Source organism: Protopterus annectens, chromosome 3.part1, assembly GCF_019279795.1.
Source record: "Protopterus annectens isolate FY-2018-M chromosome 3.part1, PAN1.0, whole genome shotgun sequence".
NCBI classification, from domain to species: domain Eukaryota; kingdom Metazoa; phylum Chordata; order Ceratodontiformes; family Protopteridae; genus Protopterus; species Protopterus annectens.
This window is the reverse complement of record NC_056732.1, coordinates 38204575-38228860: the sequence shown is the minus strand read 5'-3', so window position 1 is coordinate 38228860 and position 24286 is coordinate 38204575. Positions and strand designations below refer to the sequence as shown.

Below are 24286 nucleotides of genomic sequence, written 5' to 3'. Positions count from 1 at the left end.
AGATAATGTTTATTTGATGCAAAGCGTGGAAAAATAAACCAAAATTACTTATACAAAAACTCGAAAATATTTCTATGAGAAAGGCAAGTTCCTACAGGTCCCTTAGTGAGTTATATTTCAGATCCAAAACTAGAAGAACAGAACCTGACCACTGCCAGAAAACATATGATCACCTGACTTGCTACCCTTCCAACTAAAATTACAGCTTGCTACTGAGAACCTTTCAGTGTCCGGTATAGGTTCACAGGTAGGTACTAGGCTATTGGCCCAACAGCCTAAGTAAGTCTAGCCAACAAGGTTCCCTGGTTTATGCCACCCAAGGAAGTTATTTTCCTGTGCCCCTGTCGAGCAGAATCACAGAAGTGAACCCAGGGATATATCTGCCATTTCCCATCCACTCATGATTTTTCTTGAAGAGTGCTAAGGAGGAACTTTGCTTGACATAGGTGGGTTGCTTATTCCAGAGTATGGGAAGTCTCTGGGACAGGAATCTATCCCTCCAGCATGTCCTGTTTATTGCTATGACAAGGTTTAGGTCTCTAGAGCATGTAGCTTAGAGGGATTGGGATTTCTTTAGTTGTAGCATGTCCAACAGCTCTGGGTTTGACATAGCTTTATATGTTGGGCAGAGATCACTTTGGAGTAGGTGATATGCTACGGAGTAAAGCTGGAGTTTTTTGAGATGGGCAGTGTAGCGCATCTGTATAAGGCCAGTAATCCTCATTGTGAGGTACTTCTGTGGCCTTTCCAGCTGCTGCTGCAGATGTCTTGTGAGGTACATTCTAAAAGGGGTATTGTATTCTCTAATGGGTCTAATGAGTGTTGAGTAGAGGGGAACAATGACCTCTTTTTTTTTTTTTTTTTCCTGGATGAGAACCATTTTGTGATGGTGTGCCATGTAGAAGGATTTCCTGACTACTGTGGTGATGTGATTATCAAAGGAGAGACGACTGTCTACCTGGGTCCCAAGGTCACTTATCACACATACAGCATTAAGTAGACTGCCACCTATGTGGCAGTTCATGGGTACAGAGTTTTTACCAAAAGGGATGACAATGCACTTTTTGGCATTGAGCTTGAGGCCATGGCTCTGACACCAGACATCTGTCTCAGTGAAGCCCTTTTGTAGGATGTCCACATCATTTGGAGACTCTACTATGGCTCCTAGTTTGCAGTAATCTGTGAACTTTGTTAGCCAAAGGCCTTCTGTGCTGGCCTGTACTTCAGAGAAGTAGATACCAAACAGGAAAGGTCCCTGGACTGAACCTTGTGGCACTTCACTTGTCACTGGTTTGAAGTCAGATTTGGAGTCTAACTTTTACAGTGTGGATTCTGTCAGTGAGCCAGTTGACAACCCATCTTGTGATGTAGGTATTTATACCTAGTTTATTGAGTTTAGCTATAATTCCAGAATAGGGGATTGTATCGAAAGCCTTCGCAAGGTCAAGATACGCTGCGTGAACCACCTTACCATCATCTATGGATTTGGTGTCTCCCTCAAAGAAGTCAGTCAGGTTCAGGAGGCGTGATCTGCCTTTCACAAACCCAAACTGGGTGGTGTCCAGTGTTTTGAGATTACCAATGTCTTTGTTTATGAGTTCCATGATGATACGTTCCATGGCCTTACAGACCAGGCTCATCAGGTTAATAGGGCGATAGTTCCTGGGATCAGTGGTGGCTCCCCCTTTGTGGAGTGGGATAACTGTTGCTGTGTGCTATTCAGTGGGCACAAAGCCTGACATGAGGCTGTGACTGAACATGGTGCTTAGATGGGGAGCCAGTTTCTTCTGTTTGTGTAAAACGCAGCCAGGGATGTTGTCCGGTTCCATGGATGCTGTGTTTTTGGCTTTAGAGAGTGCAGCTTTTACCTGCATAGTTGTGATTACAGGGACTCTGCATTCTTCCTGTATAGATATGGGCTCTTTGGGGGTGAGAGGGGATAAAGTTAGCACCAAACCTGTCTGCCAGGATGTTGGCAATACCAGTTGGTTCTGTAATTTTTGTGCCATTGTGCTGTAACTTAGAGGAGCACTGGGTGCTGCCATTGAGATTCTTGACGTAGCTGTAAAATGCTTTGTGGTTGTCCCTAGAATCAGTGGTGATTTTGTTTTCATAGCTAGCTTTGGAGGATCTTATAAGGGATCTCAGCTTCTTACTGAGGCTGACCAGAGAGCTCCTCCACTCATGGGAGTTTACTCTCTCTTACAGCAGTTTCTTCTGTTGTAGAGTTTGTTTATGGCAGGGGACTGCCAGATTGGCTTTCTTTTTTGGAGGATAGTGTCTTGGTTCTGTTTGGGATAGTATGATCCAAGCACTCGTGTAAGTGCTTATAAAGTGGATTTGTGGGGGATTCAGCAGTTGTAACTGTATTGTCCATCTGCATGGATGTCATGAGGTTCACCACTTCTGTCTTAAGAAGCATGAAGTTGGCTTTGGAGAAATTTTTTACCATGGTTTCCTTAATGGGGGTGGGGTGGGATGTGGATATCTAGGGTGATTAGCTTATGGTCGGATCTGACCAATGAGGAGTTGACTTCAGGTGTGGAACACCAGTCACTCATGTTGGTAATGACTAGGTCTAGGATATTGTTGCCCCTGGTGGGGGGTGTGGATAAGTTGATCCAGGGCACTGGAATTTATGAATTCCAGAAAGCGTTGAGCAAAGGAGTTGGTACAGGAGTAGTTTTCCCAGTTAATGGTAGGGTAGTTGAAATTGCCCATTATTAGGGTGTTTGGTTGAACCCTAATTATTTTCCATTATATCAAGAAAAGAGGATTGGGGGATCTGTAGCAAGCTGCAATTTTGATTGCCAATTTGCCCAGAGTTAGTTGCACTTGGATAACCTTGGATATATTATGCTGAGCAACTAGCCTGGAGGTGTGGATATCCTTAATGAATATGGACACACCTCTGCCTTTGGTATTCCGGTCCAGGTTAGGTGGCCGAAAAGTGTGGTATGAGTTATAGTCTGGTAATGCAGGTGTGCTCTCTGGAACATTGAACCAGGTCTCAGTCACTGTACACATCGATGTTCTCCATTTTAAGGAGTGCCTTGAGGGAGTGCATTTTGAGATTTAGACTTCCAGCATTGAGTAGCATTACCCTCAGTTTTTGCTTGCCTGTTCCTGTTACGGTAGTGAATTTGTCATTTGAACCTTCCTAAAAAAGGCAATATTGGGGTGGCAAGAGCCTTAGCCAGTATATGGAATCCCATGGGTGACTGGTGAGGGCCATCTCTGGCAAAGCATCATGGTCTGTTGACCATATTGTCCCAGGCAGACAGTTACTAGGTCCCCTTAGAATGACACCAGAAGTTTAGCCAATTGTTGAAGTCAATCATTTTGTCCTTGTACTGCGGTATCATTCTGGGCAATGGCAGGATGCTACTCAGGGCTAAGGTCATACCTGCCTGGGCTACAAGATCGAAGAGCTCTTCCATGTCTCTTTCCATGTAGTCCAGGGAGGTATGTTTCAGGTGAGTCGCACCCACATAGACAATGACAGAGTCATATTTGTACTTGTTGTGGAGTGACCTGAGTGAGTGAGTTATGTTGAGGATCCTGGCGCCCGACAGGCAGCTGACAGTAACCTTCTCCTTGTTTAGCTTGGTGAGTGGGACATCAGTGTGCCTGACTATAGAGTCACCTATGACTAGTGTGTTGGGTATGTTGTTTTGCCTTATGGGCTGTGGTTGAGTGGCACACTGAGTCGGTGGGCTATTTGTCATTTGGGTTGTGTTGGGGGGTGGAGGTTGCTTTCATTTCTGCTTTGGAGGTCTCTGTTGCTTGAGCAGATTATTATTGAGAGCTTCCGCAAATGTTTTTGTGTTTCTGTGTATGGATTTTGGGGATGTAGGTTAAGTGGGACTATGTGATGAGTGTGGTGCAAGTGTTTACCTTCTCCTCTTGACTGTCAAGTTCAGTCTTGGTTGGAGAGAGCTTTACCTCCACTTTGGCTAGATAAGTGCATCTCTCACAGGTTGTAGTGTTGGGTGGTAGTAGGAGAGGGTTGTCTGTGTACATGAGGCAATTGCTACATTGCCCCAAGATGCCCAGATTAATCGGATAGGACAGAACACTGGGAGCTGACCCTTGGACATTCCTGAACAAAAACTATTTTCCTCTAGACAAGTGAAGAAAGTGAGTACAAGAGTTGTTTTTCCTCTAAGCAAGTGAGAAAGGTAAGTACAAAAACTGTTTTCCTCTAGGTATGCTGCAAAACTAAGGATCCTGCTGTTTTCTCTCCCTTGAATGGATCCAGAGCTGCTGAGCAGGCACCGGCTTCTGAGGAAGTACTTCATACTACGAATTCTCGACAGAAATCGATGACTTCTTTCGCGTCTACCATTCTTTTGAAATCTACCAAGTTTCCAAGGCCCAGGGTGCAAACCACACCCAAGAAACCGATGACCCAATCTCAGGCACCTGCTTCCTTGCCTCAGTCTCAAATGCTTAAAATGGTGGAAGACCTTATCATGCTGATCAGAGGAAGCCAAGCTACCCCTTCTAAAAGAAAGAGATCTGTCCCCAGTAGTTTTGTTTGAACAGGAGTCTGATGACTCTGATGCATCTGAATATGAAGACATGCAACCTCTCATTGCTTATGAGGATTTTGATGCAGAGGATTACATTCCTTCAGCCTCTCCACCTGAGGACTTTTCCTTTGGGGAAACCCTTCATACCTTAAAGAAGCATTTCCAATGGGAATTCAGGACTATCCTCAGTCTAAAACGAGACTCCAGAGCGAATTCTTAGATCTTCGACAGCACAGACTCCTGGCCATTCCCCCAGTTCTGGATGTTGTGGACTATGTTTTCCTGGAATTCAGTTTGACTCCTGACACCCTCCTTCCTGCACCCAGAAAACCTGACTGGTATTAGAGTCCCTGACTCGCACAAATTTATTTTCAAAAATCCTACTGCTGACCCTGAGGTAATTTCTAAAGGGCCTATAGGAATTAAATAAACCTCTGCTAAGAAAACCCACCCTGTCAGATAGGCATTTTCGAGCACTAGACAGATGGGGTAAAAAAGTATACACCTCTGCTACTCTTGCTATCAGAGCACTAAATTGCCAGTTCCGTGTGCTAAAATTTCAGCAACATGCCATGGAACTCCACAAATAAAAAGTCTTCCTTTCCTACTTGTGCAGAATCTAAAGAGTTACAAGAGTTAATGTATTCTGCAAGTCAAGTAACTAAGCACACCTTACACTGTGGTTTTCATGCCCCAGAAGCTTCTTGCAGGGCAGCAGTCACCAGTTTTGTCCTTAGAAGGCATGCATGGCTTAAGGAACAACCCTTGCCAGACCATGTTAAATCTAAATTATTGGATGCACCCTTGCACAAAGGCACCTTATTTGGCACTAAGGGAGAGGGGGGGTCTTAAAAAAGATGGAAGAAAAAGCTAAATCTATGCAGACAGTTAAGGTTTTCCTACAGGTCCAGCCACCCAGGTTCAGCAGGCATTGCCCCTCAAAGCACTGGTCCTTTTCTGCACCCACCAGTTCACTTCAGCGCAGAACCCCCAGACAGCAGCAACAGGGAATGCAGAGATCAAAAGTGGAATTCCTCCACTTCCAAACCAGGGAATTCTAAGCCACTCACTCATGGTAAAAACTCACAATGACTCTCTTGCTCCACCCCCTCCCTCTGCCCACCTACACTAGGAGGAAAACTCCTCCTTTCACGCAAGCACCTGGGCCACAATTAGAAATGACTGCTGTGGGTCCTCATCATAGTGTCCCAGGGATACAGTTTTTCTTTCCGCACTCTTCCAACCCCAAAAGGGTTCCCAGATCTACCTCCAAACCAGTGGGCAGAGGCAAAAAAGCAAGTCCTTTCCCTGCCCTCTGTGAGGGCAACAGAGCACGTTCCTGCAGAACAGATAGGCCAAGGTTTCTACTCCAGACTTTTTTTCTAGTACCCAGAAAAGAGGGCACTTGGTTACCCATCCTTGATCTATCCATTCTAAACACCTTCCTGGTGATAAAATGTTAAATGCTCACCCTCCAGCAACTCCTACCCATGCTCTCCAAGGATGCTTTGCTAGCCACCCTAGACCTAAGAGGCCTACCTCCACATTCCTATCAGGGAATCATGCAGGAAATACCTACATTTCAGGGCAGGATCTCTGCACTTTCAGTTCTCTGCACTTCCCTTTGGCTTATCTACTGCTCCCAGAGTTTTCACAAAATGTCTGGCTCCTGCCACTGCCTTTTGCAGACAAAGGAATATCCAAATTTACTGTTTCTCAGATGACTGCCTAATTCAGGCAGACAGTCAGGAAAAGCTGCTAAAGTAACTGGCCTTTGTAAAGTCCCTACTGACCTCCCTGGGGTACACTATCAATGAAAAGAAATACAAACTGGTACCCATCCAAAGGATTATATTGCTGGGAGCAAGCCTGGACACAGCATCCCAGATGGCATTCCTTACAGCAGGAAAGGAAACCTACCTGACAACCTACTTATCTCAACTAGCCACCAGGACACAGTTATCCACAAGGAAAATCCTGCAAGCTCTAGAGTTCTTGGCCTACTGCATTCTACTCCTTCCATATGCCAGACTGCATATGAGGAAACTACAGTGGTACCTAAAAAGCCTTTGATATCAGCACTCTCAATACCTGGAAAGTATCATTCAAATGATACCTCATCTAAGGAAAGATTTTCTTTGGTAGGCAGCAGCAAGGGACTTCCCTTCTCACTACCCCATGCCACCCAGACCCTCACCACAGATGCATCAAATTATGCCTGGGGTGCACACCTGGATGACAGGTGCATACGGGGCCAATTAAGCCCACAGCAAATCCATCTGTACATCAACCAGAGAGAGATGTTGGCTGTCCAGCATGCATTGATAGCTTTCAGGCCCCTTCTCTTCCTAGGGGGGGGGGGGTCTCCTTATCAAAATAGATACCACCACTGTGATGTGGTATATCAACAAACAGGGAGGGACTCACTCCTACCTTATATGCAGGCTGGCCATGACCCTTTGGCACACAGCCTCTGCCATGCAACTCCACCTGTTAGCACAATTCCTAGCAGGTTATCTATACTCTCTGGCAGACCACTTAAGCAGAAATCTTTTGCACCCACACGAGTGGCAGCTAGGCAAAAGAACCTTCACTCTAATAACTCAGAAATGGGGCACCTCGAAGGTTGACCTCCTTGCCTCCCACATAAACCATCAGCTCAGCAGGTTCTGTGCCAGGGAGCATCACTGCATGGTGTGGAAAGTGGATGCCCTATCCTTCCCCTGGGTTAATCTATCGGTGTATCCATTTTCTCCACTACCTCTCATCACCAGGGTACTGCTCAAAATAAGGGAGGAAAAACCAAGGACAGTTCTTATTGCTCCAGACTGGCATCACCAGCACTGTTACCCACTGCTCCACAGCCTGTCCCCACTGCCACCATAGCATCTCACTCGGACCCCAACCTTCCTGACCCAGAGGAAAGGAGAATTCATGCATCCCTAATTGCAGACCCTCATTTGGCAGCCTGGCTTATTCTCTTACCACTGATCAATCTGCCAGCCTCAGTAAACAGGTTCTAGATGTTCTACATGAGGCCAGATGCCCTAGCACTAGAAAGTCAATGGAAAAGGTTCTGCATCTGGATTCTGGCTAAGGGAGCTGATACAGCACAGCCCTCCCTCCCTCTCATCCTGGATTACTTAGCTGACCACATAGTGGTCTCTCTTTTTCCTCTGTTAGAATTCATGCCTCTGCTATCTCTGCTCATTTCCCCACTGAGCAGCCCTTTTCTCACATCCTCTGATCAAACAGTTCCTAAGAGGGGATAGCAACTTGAGGCCACCCAGAAGAGCACCTACCCCCATCTTGGGACCTTAACTTTATGTTGGAAAAGCTCAGCCTGCCCCCCTTTGAACCAGCATCTTCAGCAGAGTTAAAATTTCTCTCCTGGAAGACTGCTTTTCTTCTGGCCATCACTTCAGCCAGAAGAGTCACAGAGCTACAAGCACTCATGGCTGTGGAGCCCTTCATCATTTTCCATGCTGACAGTGTTTCCCTCTGGGCTAACCCATCCTTCATGCCCAGAGTGGTGTCCAGTGTAGCTCTCAACAAATCCATTCATTTGCCCACCTTTCCATGCTGACAGTGTTTCCCTCTGGGCTAACCCATCCTTCATGCCCAGAGTGGTGTCCAGTGTGGCTCTCAACCAAGCCATTCATTTGCCCACCTTATTCCCTAACCCACAGAACAAAGGAGAAAGGATCCTGCACTCTCTAGATGTGCACAGACAGCTCAGATTCTATCTAGACAGGACTAAATCCCTCAGTCTGATCAATTTCTGGTTAGCTTTGCTGCAGCGGCAGAGGGCAAGCCATCTCCAAACAAACCATCTCCAAATGGATAGCACACTGCATCCATTTCTGTTACAAGCAACATGGAAAACCTCCCTCTAAGGGGGGTCAGGACTCACTCCACCAGAGCAGTCTCCACCTCCCCACCAGGAACATTCTGGAGGCTGCCACCTGGACATCTATTCACACTTTCACCAAACATTACCACCTGTCTATCTTCCCCAAAGCTTTGCCACTGCAGTCTTGCAGAGCATCCTAGCCAGCCTCTCATCTCCTTGACTGCCTCCACCCTTTTCCTCAGCTTTGGGAATCAACCCAAATGTGATGACTGCAACAGTAAAACATGAAGAACATAGTACAGTTGTGTACACTTGCCATAAATGTAGATGTTAGTGTATTCACTGTTGCAGTCCTGGTTTCCCTCCCTCTGTATTCACTGTTGCAGTCCTGGTTACCCTCCCTCTGTATTCACTGTTGCATTCCTGGTTTCCCTCCCTCTGTATTCACTGTTGTAGTCCTGGTTACCCTCCCTCTGTATTCACTGTTGCATTCCTGGTTTCCCTCCCTCTGTATTCACTGTTGTAGTCCTGGTTACCCTCCCTCTGTATTCACTGTTGCAGTCCTGGTTTCCCTCCCTCTGTATTCACTGTTGCAGTCCTGGTTTCCCTCCCTCTGTATTCACTGTTGTAGTCCTGGTTACCCTCCCTCTGTATTCAGTGTTGCAGTCCTGGTTACCTTCCCTCTGTATTCACTGTTGCAGTCCTGGTTACCCTCAGTCTGTATTCACTGTTGCAGTCCTGGTTACCCTCCCTCTGTATTCACTGTTGCAGTCCTGGTTTCCCTCCCTCTGTATTCACTGTTGCAGTCCTGGTTACCCAGTCTGTATTCACTGTTGCAGTCCTGGTTACCCTCCCTCTGTATTCACTGTTGCAGTCCTGGTTACCCTCCCTCTGTATTCACTGTTGTAGTCCTGGTTACCCTCCCTCTGTATTCACTGTTGCAGTCCTGGTTACCCTCCCTCTGTATTCACTGTTGTAGTCCTGGTTTCCCTCCCACTGTATTCACTGTTGTAGTCCTGGTTACCCTCCCTCTGTATTCACTGTTGCAGTCCTGGTTTCCCTCCCTCTGTATTCACTGTTGCAGTCCTGGTTACCCTCCCTCTGTATTCACTGTTACAGTCCTGGTTACCCTCCCTCTGTATTCACTGTTGCAGTCCTGGTTTCCCTCCCTCTGTATTCACTGTTGCAGTCCTGGTTACCCTCCCTCTGTATTCACTGTTGCAGTTCTGGTTACCCTCCCTCTGTATTCACTGTTGCAGTCCTGGTTACCCTCCCTCTGTATTCACTGTTGCAGTCCTGGTTACCCTCCCTCTGTATTCACTGTTGCAGTCCTGGTTACCCTCCCTCTGTATTCACTGTTGCAGTCCTGGTTACCTTCCCTCTGTATTCACTGTTACAGTCCTGGTTACCCTCCCTCTGTATTCAGTGTTTCAGTCTTGGTTACCCTCCCTCTGTATTCATTGTTGCAGTCCTGGTTTCCCTCCCTCTGTATTCACTGTTGCAGTCCTGGTTTCCCTCCCTCTGTATTCACTGTTGCAGTCCTGGTTACCCTCCCTCTGTATTCACTGTTGCAGTCCTGGTTACCCTCCCTCTGTATTCACTGTTGCAGTCCTGGTTACCTCCTCTGTATTCACTGTTGCAGTCCTGGTTACCCTCCCTCTGTATTCACTGTTGCAGTCCTGGTTACCCTCCCTCTGTATTCACTGTTACAGTCCTGGTTTCCCTCCCTCTGTATTCACTGTTGCAGTCCTGGTTACCCTCCCTCTGTATTCATTGTTGCAGTCCTGGTTACCCTCCCTCTGTATTCACTGTTGCAGTCCTGGTTACCCTCCCTCTGTATTCATTGTTGCAGTCCTGGTTACCCTCCCTCTGTATTCACTGTTGCAGTCCTGGTTTCCCTCCCTCTGTATTCACTGTTGCAGTCCTGGTTTCCCTCCCTCTGTATTCACTGTTTCAGTCCTGGTTACCCTCCCTCTGTATTCACTGTTGCAGTCCTGGTTACCCTCCCTCTGTATTCACTGTTGCAGTCCTGGTTACCCTCCCTCTGTATTCACTGTTGCAGTCCTGGTTACCCTCCCTCTGTATTCAATGTTGCAGTCCTGGTTACCCTCCCTCTGTATTCACTGTTGCAGTCTTGGTTACCCTCCCTCTGTATTCAGTGTTGCAGTCTTGGTTACCCTCCCTCTGTATTCAGTGTTGCAGTCCTGGTTACCCTCCCTCTGTATTCAGTGTTGCAGTCCTGGTTACCCTCCCTCTGTATTCACTGTTGCAGTCCTGGTTACCCTCCCTCTGTATTCACTGTTACAGTCCTGGTTACCCCCCCTCTATATCCACTGTTGCAGTCCGGGTTACCCTCCCTCTTCTCTCTATCTCTCCTTACAAGGGACATTTTGGTATTCACTTTCTACTGGTGGGGTTCGTCCGTTATAACCTGGCTCCCACTTGGGGGCTCCTGACAGGGCAAGAAAAACTGATGTAATATCATCGGCTGCCTTACTTTATACTACTGACGTCAGTCCTGATGTGACAGCAACTGATGCAGAAATACTAAGCCTCTGGTATTTGGCCAGCTGAGGGCTACCCTGGTGGGGATAACCCAAATGTAATGACTGCAACAGTGAATACACTCTAACATCTACATTTATGGTAAGTGTACTGAACTGTACTTTCTTGGCTTTAGTGAGTACAGCCAGTTCATGCTCCAGAGTTATTAGTTAGAGGGGTTATGCTTGAGGATATTTTTAAGGATATAGTTGTGGGTGGGGTGGAGTGGGGGGGGTAAAGTTTTAACTGAATTTGTCCACTAATCGGTTTACTGTATCGCTAGGCTCCATGAATGCAGCACCATTAATTAACACTTCTGCACATTGCTGTTGTGTGTTGCCCTTGAGGTTTCTGACATAGCTGAATAAGGCCCTATGGTTATCTTTCACTTGGGAGGCTATCTTAACCTGACATTTGGCTTTGCTTGACCTAATTGGCCCTCTTAGTTGCCTATTTTGTTTGATAAGGGGGCTACTGCCACTTCTTTCTTGCTCTGGAGGAAGATGAGGTTTCCATTCCATTCTGGATTGCAGTGACTTCAGTGAGCAAATACGGTTGTCATGTTCTTGCTCCGTTTTCATGGACTTGTGTCTTTGTTGTCAGATTGCCTGAGTGATGATGCTGGACATAATGAACACTTTCTGGAAAAATCAGCATTTGAGGTCTGCGTATGAGTACTTGTGTTCTTCCTGGGTTGGGGAACCTATTTTAGTACAAAGTTCTGCTGTTTGGGCTTTGCTTGCTCCTAGTTCCCCAATGTGCTGACAATGGTGCCTAAAACTTCATTTTATTCTGTGTGGATAATTAGCTGTTGAAGGTCCCATTGATCTGCTCTGTAATCAACTCCGTGTAGTGGATGCTGGCATGGCTATAGTCCCTGGTTTGAGCACAAATTACAGAAATCCCATTTCAGTAGGGCTGCTTTCATTGCCATGGAGAGGGGGATACTCTCCAATATGAATCATTCCTGCTTCTGGAGATGGTGAATTTCCCATCCTGGCTGAGGATGCAGTCAAGAGTAGAAGGCTTGGGACATTCTTTTGCCTTCAGGCCGATTATTGCTGTGATCTTCATTGTGCCATTTTCACACTTTAGGATGTAGCTGTTGGTGGACTGAGATGATGATGGCTACAGAGCCAACATGTTATGGATCTTCTGGTGTCCAATCTCTCACTGACCCCTAGCATGCAGAACAGTTCTAGGTAGTCTCGAAGTGGACACTTTATTCCTACAAGCAGACTGGTAACAAGTTCTTAAATGATGCTTTAGTAACATGGTCAGCTTACCTCACGTCAGCAAGGGAAGTGGGTGTCCTGGGTCCATTGCCATCCAGTTGGAGCTGTGCAGAATCCTCTTAGCCCTAAAGATCTTGGGGCTACCAGGGCTCCCCTCCATCATATGGTGATGCTGGGGACTACCAGGGCCCCCTCCATCATATGGTATCTAGGGGACATGTACTCTTGCCCCCCCCCCATTGTAGGGAAGTAATACATTCTGTCACTGGACTACAGATGAAAGCATCACTTTTTTAATGGCTCATATCCTACTTGAGATGAATATGGCTATGACTTTGAGTCATTTGTCTAGTACAGTCCTGTCCTATCCTGGAGTGGTAGATTCAGGAAGTATGCATACCCTGGAAGCGAGGCGTTTTGGAGAATGATCTGTTGGTCTTTTGGGATAATGCATTTCTTCCTAGTGCAGCAGGGCGAAGGGGAAGGGGGGTATGCAGTGGCTTCAGACTTCACCCAGTGGCAAACAGCGTTTTACAAATGCCTTCTGTGCGTTCTGTCTGATTCTGTGCTTTACTGCAATATACACAGAAGTGAGGCCAAACGTAGTGCTCATCCTTGATGTGCTGTCTGAAGAGGGTATAGCTTCAGGCTGTTGCAACCTTGATGATGCACAAAATTATTTCCTTTTTAGCCAGAGATTTTCCCTATAGTTCATGACAGCCAGTTCTATACCATGGTCTGGTAAGTACCATAAATGAGATAATCTCATTAGAAAGTCCAGCAGGGCCATAGGAAATTAATGAAGTTGCCAGAAAGCTTTCTACTTGACAGCTGTACCTGCCAGGTGGAGGAGGTTCTCACTTTGGGAGGAGTGGTGTCACTTGCCAGGAGTTTGTTACAGGTAATTTGATTTGCTTCAAGCACCTATGTTTGGATTTAGTTGTTACAAGGTGAAGGTGCATGTGACTGTTTCATGACTTTCTTGGGGTGGGGGATTTTTGTCATGATTTTGATGCAGTAACAGCAAGTGAAGAGATGTCTGTGAAGGTTTCCTACCTTTGAAGAGCCTCTCCTATCATGGGCTGTGAATCTCATTAGGACCAGAGGCTTGACTGTTCTTCATTTCAAAGTTGGGTCATTTGAATTGACGTTTTTCTTGGTTCCTGTTCTTAATAAGCAGGGGGTGTGCTCAATTGGTGGTGGGTCACACTGGCAAGCTTGGGGTCTGGGATCTGCTCTCATTGAATGGGTTCTTGAGATGCTGCTGTGGGAGGCAGATGTTCTTGGGCTTTTGGTGAGAAGTTTAAACTGGAGCAGAAGAGAAAATTAACCCAGTTATGGACCCACTGAGTCCCCCCCACACACACACACAAATATGCTACAAATATGTAGTTTTCGTTTTTGCCTTGTTTTTTGCTTCTTTTCTGTCAGCTGTCTGATTCAAATTGTAATGTCTATATTGGTTTACTTTTGCTTCACAGGTGTCCGGAGTTGTATTTGAAATGTATTTGGTGCTCTTTAGCAAGATATCCAGGTAACTATTGAAAATTGCACTTGGTCCTTGTTTCTATGTACACTGGCAATTTAATAGCTACATGGCAAGTCTTATAGTGAACCAGTTAGTCATGCAATCCTACTCCCTACTGCTGGCCCCCAACCCTCAGACCTGCTGGCTTGAGCACAAATCATCAGAGTCACCATCAAGACGTCATCCCTGCATGATGTGGAGTTAACTAGGATTAATTACCCAGAATCAGGTTGTCTAGGAATGATTTGGCACCCGGTTTCCCCATGAACTTGCTGTGCACTGCTGGAGAGAGGTAGCCTCCTTCTGTCCACACTCTGACCCATTGACCAGCAGCACTCCTTGCTAACCTTGTGGCTGGCTATCCCTGGCCAACCAGAGATCCGCGAAGCTGCAATATTCTGTTTAGGTGGGATTCTGACTTAGAAGCATTCAGTCATAATCCCACAGATGATAGCTTTGCACCATTGGCTCTTCAGTCAAGCACATCCACCAAATATCTGAACCTGCGGTTCCACTCGTACTGAACAGGATTACTGTCACAACACATCATCAGTAGGTTAAAACTAACCTGTCTCATGATGGTCTAATCCCAGCTCATGTTCCCTATTAGTGGGTGAACCATCCAATGCTTGCTGAATTCTGCTTCACAATGATAGGAAGAGTCGACATCGAAGAATCAAAAAGCGCCGTCACTGTGAATGCTTGGCTGCCACAAGCCAGTTATCCCTGTGCCCTGTGGTAACTTTTCTGACACCTCCTGCTTAAAACCCAAAAAGCCAGAAGGAGTGGGAGACCCCGCTTTCACGGTCTGTATTCATACTGAAAATCAAGATCAGACTAGCTTTTGCCTTTCTGCTCCACAGGATGTTTTGGTCTTCCCAGAGCTCACCTTAGGACACCTACATTACTCTCTGACAGGTGTACTGCCCCAGTCAAACTCCCCACCTGAGACCATCTCCGGAGTGAATCACTCCTGGGCTCTTGGAGCCAGAAGCATGAGCCCCGGTGGGGCTTACCTCCCCCCCGCCTCAGCGGGTAAGTGAAAAAATGAGTAGTGGTATTTCACCAGTGGCCGTGGCCCCCCCCCCCCACTTATTCTACCCCTCTCATGTCTCTTCACAGTGCCAGGCTACAGCCAAGCTCAACAGTCTTCTTACCCTGCTGATAGTCATTAAAAGGTCAGCAAAGGTGACATCAGTGAATTGTGTTCTCATCTTGGATTACTAAACTTTTACATAAATAGATTTCAATTCTTGGTAAAAGTTTTCATTCAATTGTTGACTATGCTTGTCTTCCTAGGCACACTATTCTGTTAGCCGTACTATTGGCTATGCATCTTGTGAGCGGCAAAAGGCTTTTGGAACTTTTAGTACGTTATCTTGATGTTTTACAAAGGCTCAAAATTTGAGAGGTATAAAATCAAATTATAAATCTTCAGCTGTTACTGAAATTGCAAAAGAAGTTGAGGATTTTATTTTCATGAATTGAAACTTTGGTCAATATTCCCAAAACATTGTTTGATTCCAGATGCTTGTCTGTCCAAAACACACTGACCTCAGGTGCCCAACTAGTCCTCTCCAAGTTGTTTGAAAACCAGAATGGGACCAAACTTTGTTGGATGAAGCCACTAAATAGTGAATCATTCATTCTTGTTGCACCATTTACTATGCAGGAATGGATGTGTATTGTTTGGGATGATGATTGATATTATATAAATCAGGCAATCTTCTTAGCCAAGATCTTCAGTCAGAACTTAAGAGCAGATGTTCATCATGTTACCCTGCTGCAGTCATCACACTTGGGTTATCCTGTCATCAGGCGGTCCTGCAGTTGGCCGGAATTCCAAAGTCTTGGTCCGGCGTCGGTTGCTGTCACTTCTTCCCTGACGTCAGTGCACCAGGGGGTATATATAATGCATCAGACGCCATTTTCTTCAGTCTTTCTTGCCGCGCGGTGCCCAAAGCAGAAGCAGTTTGCAAGTGCCGGTCGGCTGACTCCTGAGATTTTCAAACTCGAATTTCAGACCGAAGTCTTCAATAAAGCTAAGTACCCCATTGAGGAAACTTTTCTTGCCTCAGACTGATGTCAGAAATAGTTAACAATTGTATTTCTTGTGGGAAGCAAATACCTCATAAGGATTTTCATTCTTACTGCATACCTTGCCTAGGCCCAGACCACAACGTCACTAGTTGTCATTTTTGTGCTAGGTTTAATAAGCGTACTATAAAAAGACGCTTTGATTTCGCACAACACTACTTCGGTAGTAAATTTAACTACACTATGCCGTCAGAGCAACCGACTACCGGCGTACACAAAAAACGCAAGGAGAAGGACAGGCAGCCTAGACCCAAGCCAGACTCCGAGGCCTCGGCTGGTCTGGTCTCCGGTTGACCGGTCTTCAGTGAGGCTCCAACGCAGCCCCTGACTACTGCAGATCTGGAACCCGAGACCGCTTCGGAACTTTTGGCGGAAAGTACCAGGCCGACGCAGCCATTTTGTTCAGCCCCTATTGACGACACTGCTGAAAAAGATGTCGGTGCTGCAGAAATGCTTTCGGTTTCTGAAGGCGTCTTCAGACCAACGGCACTCACCATTAAAACGTATCCTAAGACGAAGACTCCTATTAAACCTAAAAAGACTGCACTTCAGTCCCCTGTTCAAGGCCCCATGCCTAAGAAACAGATGCTCAGAATGGCTGAAGATTTGATCTCTTTAATCAGGGGTTCCCAATCCCCTCCTGACAAAAGGCCTAGACAAGAGGAAGATTATGCATCCTCTGTACAAGTGTCCATTTCCTCGGGCTCCTCAGAGGACCAAGATTACTCCTTCTCCCCTTATGAAGATTCTGATGCTGAGGATTCCATTCCCTCAGCTTCTCCTCCTGAAGACTACTCTTTTGGGGAAAACTTTACACACTATGAGGGAACATTTTCACTGGGAAGGTCAGGACTATTCTGACTCAAAGAAAAGGCTCAGAGTTTCTTTTACTTCCCCAGCACAGACCACTTGCCATCCCCCCAGTTTTAGACCTTGTGGATGATGTTTACTTAGAATCCAGTTTGAACCCAGACTCTCTGCCTCCTGCTCCGGCCACACCTGACAGATACTATAGAGTGCCTGATTCCCACAAATTTCTTTATAAAAGCCCTGTTGCTGATCCAGAGACCATCTCCCAGGGTCCCAAAGAGGCTAAGGCTTCTATAGCAAAAAATCCTGTACCCTCTGAAAGGGAGTCCAGAGCACTAGACAGGTGGGGGAAAAAGGTTTACACCTCAGCCACTCTAGCTATGAGGGCACTAAATTGCCAATTTCACATGCTAAAATATCAGCAATTTCTTATCTCTCAGTTAAAACCAAAAAATGAGCATACTCCCTCAACAGTCTGAATTGAAAGAAATGCAGGATCTGTTGCATGCAACTGAACAGGTGGGCAAACATACTTTACAATGTGGGTTTGATTCTTTGGAGGCTTCCTGCAGAGCAGCTGTCACTGGGTCTGTTATACGTAGACATGCCTGGTTAAAGGAGCAAACTCTGCCTGATCATGTTAAAGCAAAACTTCTAGATGCTCCCTTACAGCAGGATGTTCTTTTTGGAGTTGAAGCAGAAGAAGTCTTAAAGAAAATGGAGGATAAGGCAAAATCTATGCAGACAGTCAAAGATTTCCTACAGGTACGCCCCCCTCGCTTCAGCAGAAATTGGCCAACAAAAAATGGTCCTTTCCAGCTACTGACAGACCACAGAGGGGTAAATACAAACGTCCAAGAGGCAGAGGACAACCACAAGCCCAGTACAAACCTCACCAATGGGGCACTGTAACACAGAAGGGAGGAGAAGACGGGTCCCAAACTACCAGAAGGCAAACTCAATGACTTGCACCTCATCTGGCCAAGCAACACTCTCTTGGCAGCCCCCTTGGGAGGAAAACTCACACTTTTTTCAGACGACTGGCACATTGTCACAAAGGACAAATGGGTCCTAGACATAATTTCACGAGGATACAGATTCATTTTCACACCTTGCCAACGATAAGAGGAATGCCAAACCTGTCACAAAATCAATGGGCAGAGGCACAAAAACAAATTACAGCTCTCATGGACATGAGAGCCATTCAGCTGGTACCTACTCGAGAGCAAGACCAAGGATTTTACTCAAGGCTCTTTCTAGTACCCAGAAAGGACAATGCTTGGAGACCAGTTCTGGACCTTTCAATTCTAAACACCTTCTTACAAGTACTCAAATTCAAGATGCTAACACTTCAGCAGCTACTTCCCATGTTGGGCAAGGAAGCATGGCTAGTAACGTTGGACCTCAAGGAGGCATACCTGCATGTCCCTATCAGACAAAGTTGCAGAAGATACCTCCGTTTCATTGCAGGTTCAACCCATTACCAATTCTTTGCACTGCCCTTTGGCTTATCTACTGCGCCCAGGGTCTCCTCAAAATGCCTGGCACTAGTAATTGCATACTGCAGACAAAGAGGAATTCAAATATACCCATACCTGGACGACTGCCTCATACAAGCAGAAAGCAAGGACATCCTCTTACAACATCTGGCTTTTGTAAAACATCATCTAAGTTGCCTGGGGTACACAGTAAGTGAAAAGAAATCAAAACTAGTACCCTCACAAAATATTACATTCCTGGGAGCCAGTTTGAATACAATGGCCCAGAAGGCTTATCTGATGCCAGACAAACAACTACAACTGACTCAATATTTCAAAAGAATGGCAACAAAGACCCATCTACCTGCAAGAAAAATTCTGCAGGCCTTGGGCTTCATGGCATCTTGCATACTACTAATACCATTTGCAAAGCTGCATATGAGGAAATTACAGTGGTACCTAAAAAGCGTATGGCCTCAACACAGCCACAGCATGGACACAATGATATCTCTCATTCCCTGCCTACAACAGGAGTTTCTATGGTGGTCACAGGCATGTCACCTCAACAAGGGTCAGCCTTTCGCCTTGCCCCCCAGCCAGGCAAACTATGACAACAGATGCGTCAGACTATGCCTGGGGGGCACACATGGCAGGACAGTGCGTTCAAGGCATATGGACTGCAGATCAAAGGAATCTGCACATCAATCAAAAAGAGATGCTAGCAGTACAGAATGCCCTGACAGCCTTCAAGAACCTATTACATCCAGGACAACTTACAATAAGGATGGACAACACCACAGTAATGTGGTACATAAACAAACAAGGGGTACACACTTTTACCCTCTATGCAGGCAAGCAATGACCTTGTGGAACACGGCTCTGGCTTACCAAGTTCAGTTACAAGCTCAATTCCTGCCAGGATAGAAGAACACATTGGCAGACGACCTCAGCAGAAACACCATGGATCCCCACGAGTGGAAACTGGATCCACAAGTATTTGCAATGATAACTCAAAAATGGGGCCTTCCAGACATAGACCTGTTTGCCAGTCCCCAAAACTATCAACTAACAAAATTTTGTACAAGGACACTTCACCATCAAGCTTGGAAAGTGGATGCACTCTCATTCAGTTAGAAAAACCTGACAGTATATGCCTTCCCTCCATTGCCTCTCCTCACAAAGGTGCTTCTGAAAGTCAGAAAGGAGAGACCACGACTGATGCTCATAGCCCCAGACTGTCCACGCCAACACTGGTACCCACTATTGAGGAATATGGCCCAGGGCCCACCTTGGATTTTACCACAAATTACCCATTTGCTCACACAGCAAAACAATCAGATTCTTCACAGCCAGCTCAAAACCTTAAATCTGGCTGCATGGCAAATCACCTAAGCATCCAACCAGCTCCTCTCTCCCAAGCAGTTATGGATGTTCTTCTGGAAGCTTGGAGGCCCAGCACCAGGAAGGCCTATTCGGACAAATGGAAAAGGTTTTGTGCCTGGAACCAAGCTAAAGGCCAAAACACAATTCAGCCTCACATGCCTCACATTCTACAGTATTTAACTGAGATGTTGCACAAAGGACTTTAATTTTCTTCCATTAAAATCCAAGCATCAGCTATTTTAGCCCACTACAACACGGATCCACCCTTATTTTCGCATCCACTTCTAAGGCAGTTCCTCAGAGGGGCAAAAAACATTAGGCCCCCCAGGAGAGCACCTACACCAACATGGGACCTCAATTTTGTTCTGGAAAAACTTACGCTACCTCCCTTTGAACCAGATTTCTCTGCAGATCTACAGTTCCTATCATGGAAGACTGCCCTGCTCCTAGCAATAACTTCAGCTAGAAGAGTCTCAGAGCTGCAGGCACTAATGGCAGTGGAACCTTCCCTCATTTTCCATCAAGACAGAGTTTCTCTACGAACTAATCCTTCCTTCATGCCTAAGGTGGTTTCCAGTGTGGCTTTAAATCAAACCATCCACTTACCCACCTTCTTCCCAAATCTTCGGAACAAAGGTGAAAGATTCCTGCATTCCTTGGACATTCACAGGCAACTTTGTTACTACCTGGAAAAAACTAAGGCTTTCAGAAAATCTGACCAGCTCTTTGTATCCTATGCTACAGCTTCACAGGGGAAGGCTATATCAAAACAAACCATTTCCAAATGGATAGGACATTGCATTTGTTTTTGCTATACCCATCATGGAAAACCAGTTCCTGCTACCATTAGGCCCCACTCTACCAGGGCAACAGCTACATCTACAGCCTTCCTCAGGGGGGTTCCAACCAAGGAGATTTTGGAAGCTGCCTCAGGGGGGTTCCAACCAAGGAGATTTTGGAAGCTGCAACTTGGAGTTCAGTACACACCTTTACCAAACACTAACACTTACCACTTTACTCTAAGACTAGGGCTGGCTTCGCCACTGCAGTTCTGCAGGGCCTTCTAGCCTCCTCTAACCCTCTATGACTCCTCCACCCATCCTTAGCTTTGGGATTCTGCCCAAGTGTGATGACTGCAGCAGGGTAACACGATGAACATAGTACAGTTTTGTACCTACCATAAATGTAGATGTTCGAGTGTACACCCTGCTGCAGTCCAGGTTACCCTCTCTCCATCCCCTCTGATCTAACTGTTTAAATCTCTACAATACCTTCCTGATGTATTTGCTTATAGCTGGAGGTATTTTGTGTTTGTGCAAAATTTACTTTATTTGGTACTAATTACTGATCACCTTTTTGGGGGCACCTGACATCTGGGGCAAGAAAAACTGAAGAAAATGGTGTTGGATGCATTATATATACCCCTGGCGCACTGACGTCAGGGAAGAAGCGACAGCAACTGACGCCGGAGCAAGACTTTGGAATTCCGGCCGACTGCGGGACCGCCTGACGACAGGATAACCCAAGTGTGATGACTGCAGCAGGGTGTACACTCGAACATCTACATTTATGGTAGGTACAAAACTGTACTTTTTACATTGTTGTACAACAAGTCTGAACCGAAGCCACTGTTGCCTTAGGATTCTACTTCAGCATCTACTGGAGATTTTTGGGAGACATTCTGTGCTTTCCACACTTTTGGAGAAGGGTGACTGGGGTATAGAAACAGAAATGTTTTTAGTTCATAGCAGTTGTGTGACTGGAATTACAGTGAACAACAAAATAAGAGCAAATAATATCTAGTGCAGAAGATTGAATTACACAAAATGACAAACTAAAAGGGCAAATTTGCTGAAGGCCATCAACTTTGTAACTTCCCTAAATGTACTAATTCAAAGATTGTACAGCTATAAATGTAAAGGGTGCCTCTTTACCTCTCATTTCTGTGATCTTATTTTATTTTTAATTATTCAATTAAATGGAAGTTGATTAAACCTGTTTCAGTGAAATTTGATATGCTTACACCCGTTTATAACATTAAATTCACTGCTTTATTTCCTAATAGCATATTTCAGTTGCCCTTGGTGTCCAGAAATAAATGTAATATGTTTTTTTAAATAGCTTTTTGCATTTTTGGCCTATTTTGCTTACATGGCAAATTATTTGTCACACTACTTGTACTGTGAAACTAGACATGGAGTTTAACAGCCTTATCCATCTGTCAGGCAGTTGAAAACTGGGTGAAAAACAAGAGTGTAGTAATTTGTTAGTGACTACATTTGTTGTGCAACACTGTTATAATTGCAGTCCAGCATTTAGGAAATACAAATGCTTATTTTCTTAATCTCTTCAAACAAACCGTAAACTAAGACTACGGGCCAGATTGTAAAAAGAGTAGCTCTCCATTTTAAGTCTGCCCTGATTCCAAAAGACTTCTTTGGTGCAAGACCTATATGTAAACAGGCTTTGTAAACAGGCTTACTTTGGGGACCAAATTACAAAAGGCCTCCTCTCAACCTGCTATCACTGTCAGTGGTCACTTGCATCCAGAGCAAGAATTTAGGAATCTGGCCTAAACTGAGTTAATGAACAGTTACTGCACTTCTACTTTTATATAACCATGTCTTGTGCTCTGCTAAAATAAACACTGATGTGCAAGCATGTGAACTGTTTGCTGATTGCATATTAATGGTTCTTTAGTTTATTTTGCTCTCAGTCCGCTGACTAGGTGGCGGTAATTTTTATTGATTCGTTTCTTGACATCAGTGCAATTTTTGTGATTTGCATTTCATATATTCAAGTATACAAGAGTGTTTCCGTGGTTAGAAATGCAAGTTTTGTGCCTTGTGTTTTTCATTAGGTAGCCAAAGATGTTTCCGTCAGACTTCATCACGAGCTAGAAAGTGTGGAAGAAAAGCGAGCCAGGGCAGAAGATGAGAATGAAAACTTGCGTCAGAAGATCATTGAAGTGGAAACATCCAAGCAGGTGTTGCAGAATGAATTGGAGCGACTTAAAGAGGTAGGAAGCAAATGGCTACAGATAAATTTAGGTACGTCTCAAGCTCTACCCAGCTGGGAATCGAAAGGTGAGACAGATATGAAAGTGGCATATAAAAACAGTTGTCATGCTGTGGCATTCAGTGTGTGTAAAGATATTTCATTCCAGGATGAAGTTCGCAAGCAGTGCAATACCGTTATGCCATGGCTTGTATTTCGTAGACTGATCCTCACAATTAACTAATTTTTTCCCCCAAATGCCTCTTAAGGTGACTGAATATTCTCCATCTTTCTTCTTAAGTGAGTAAGAGTATGGTGATAATCTACCTGCAGATTTTCCAATGTCTTATGTATCCACGTCTCACTTGAGAATGATGTCGGTACAGAATCTTGGCAGTTATGGTGAAAATGTAGCCTTTGTGTTTGTGCTACAGCTGATGAGGTGTCTGGTGTAAGGTCTCGGGGAGGTGAAGCGGCCCACTGCATTCGGTCGGCTACATTTATTTCTTCACATCCAGTTGAATAACTTGACTCTGTGGCTATGGTGGCATAGAGAAATTAGTTCCGTGGGCTGAACCTGCTAAGAGATGTTAAACACTAAAAGAAAAAAAGTATTTAGTTTAACTGTTACATGGTGTGGGAGTATACTTGGGCTCAGTTTCTGACCAGCATGTGACGAAGTAACTCTGGTAGACTGAGGTGTTCAGAGCACGGTGCTGAGAACTCTTGCAGTCCCTATATATAAATGTTTCTTTACTTAGAAAATATGCATTTGTATGTGTTGCTTATGCATTGGAGTCAACATATCATTACTTTCTCAGTACAAATAATTGAAATTGGTGTATGCTTCTTCCACAGTATTGTATTTTTTTTCTTTTTAGATAAGTAAGCAGTTCTGATTCACCACTTAATCTATAAGAAGTAAATGGCTGCAATTTGCTAGTGCCTCTGAGTGGCATTGTTTTAATATGGCTGACAATCATTTTGCTGTGAATGACTGAGAAACTTACTAAAAGCTGATAGAGGGTTTAGCCAATCAAATCATTACATTTGTAGTGGCCATCGCATAAGGTGGTACTTTCTGTTGACGTACAACATGAAAAATTAGAAATATTGTTTTTCATGTTTTTTTGAAGATTCGTAGTTTTTACTTCCTCCCTTAAACCAATCAAGTTTACACATTTTTGTACCTGCTGATCATTTATTCAGCTTAGGATATAGTGGTTAAAGTGACAGTTGCATGATGGGAAACATTTTTAGTCGCACTTTTAACCACAAGATGACCAGTAGGCAGCATTTCACAGACTCTGATCTTGGACACTGACCTAAGTTGTGATGGTGCTGATGGGCAAAGTAGTTTAGTTTTTTTACACCATTTCTCACTGTAGCCAGACCAATGCAAATTTTTTCTTATATACTTACCAGATGATTGATCTGGTTTATAGAATGGTGAAGTTTAAGCCCTGTGGGTCAGTCGTTGCAGATGTTTATCCAGTGCTCACTAAACACTGTCTGTTTGGACTGAGGAAGAATGTTTCTGACTTGCATTGTAAATAACTTTTGTACAAAGAAATGTGATTGGCCTCCTGTACTAATTCATCCCATGCATGGTGCAAAAAAAAAAAAAAAAAAAAAGAGCAGGTTATCTTTATTTAATCAGCTAGGCTTTTTGACAGTTGAATAAGTCCATTTGCACACATTTAGAACTTGTTCGTATAACCCAGCTTTGGAAATGTACAAAGTAACTTGATTAGTACATTAGTGTAATTGTATAGCCATGTGATTGGATGAAAGGTGGGGTGTATAGATTTGCTGCACAAGTGCAG

At 45.0% G+C, this 24286-nt stretch overlaps 1 protein-coding gene across 5 annotated transcripts in view; it reads left to right on the top strand.

Annotated features, from left to right (window-relative positions):
• Positions 1–24286, top strand: part of MTCL1 (microtubule crosslinking factor 1) — a gene marked incomplete in the record, with an annotated part of 739795 nt that overhangs the window by 6105 nt on the left and 709404 nt on the right. For all 5 annotated transcript variants that reach the window (XM_044066530.1, XM_044066528.1, XM_044066527.1 and 2 more), the window contains 1 exon segment: positions 22324–22482. In XM_044066530.1, the coding sequence (XP_043922465.1) occupies positions 22324–22482 (159 nt within the window).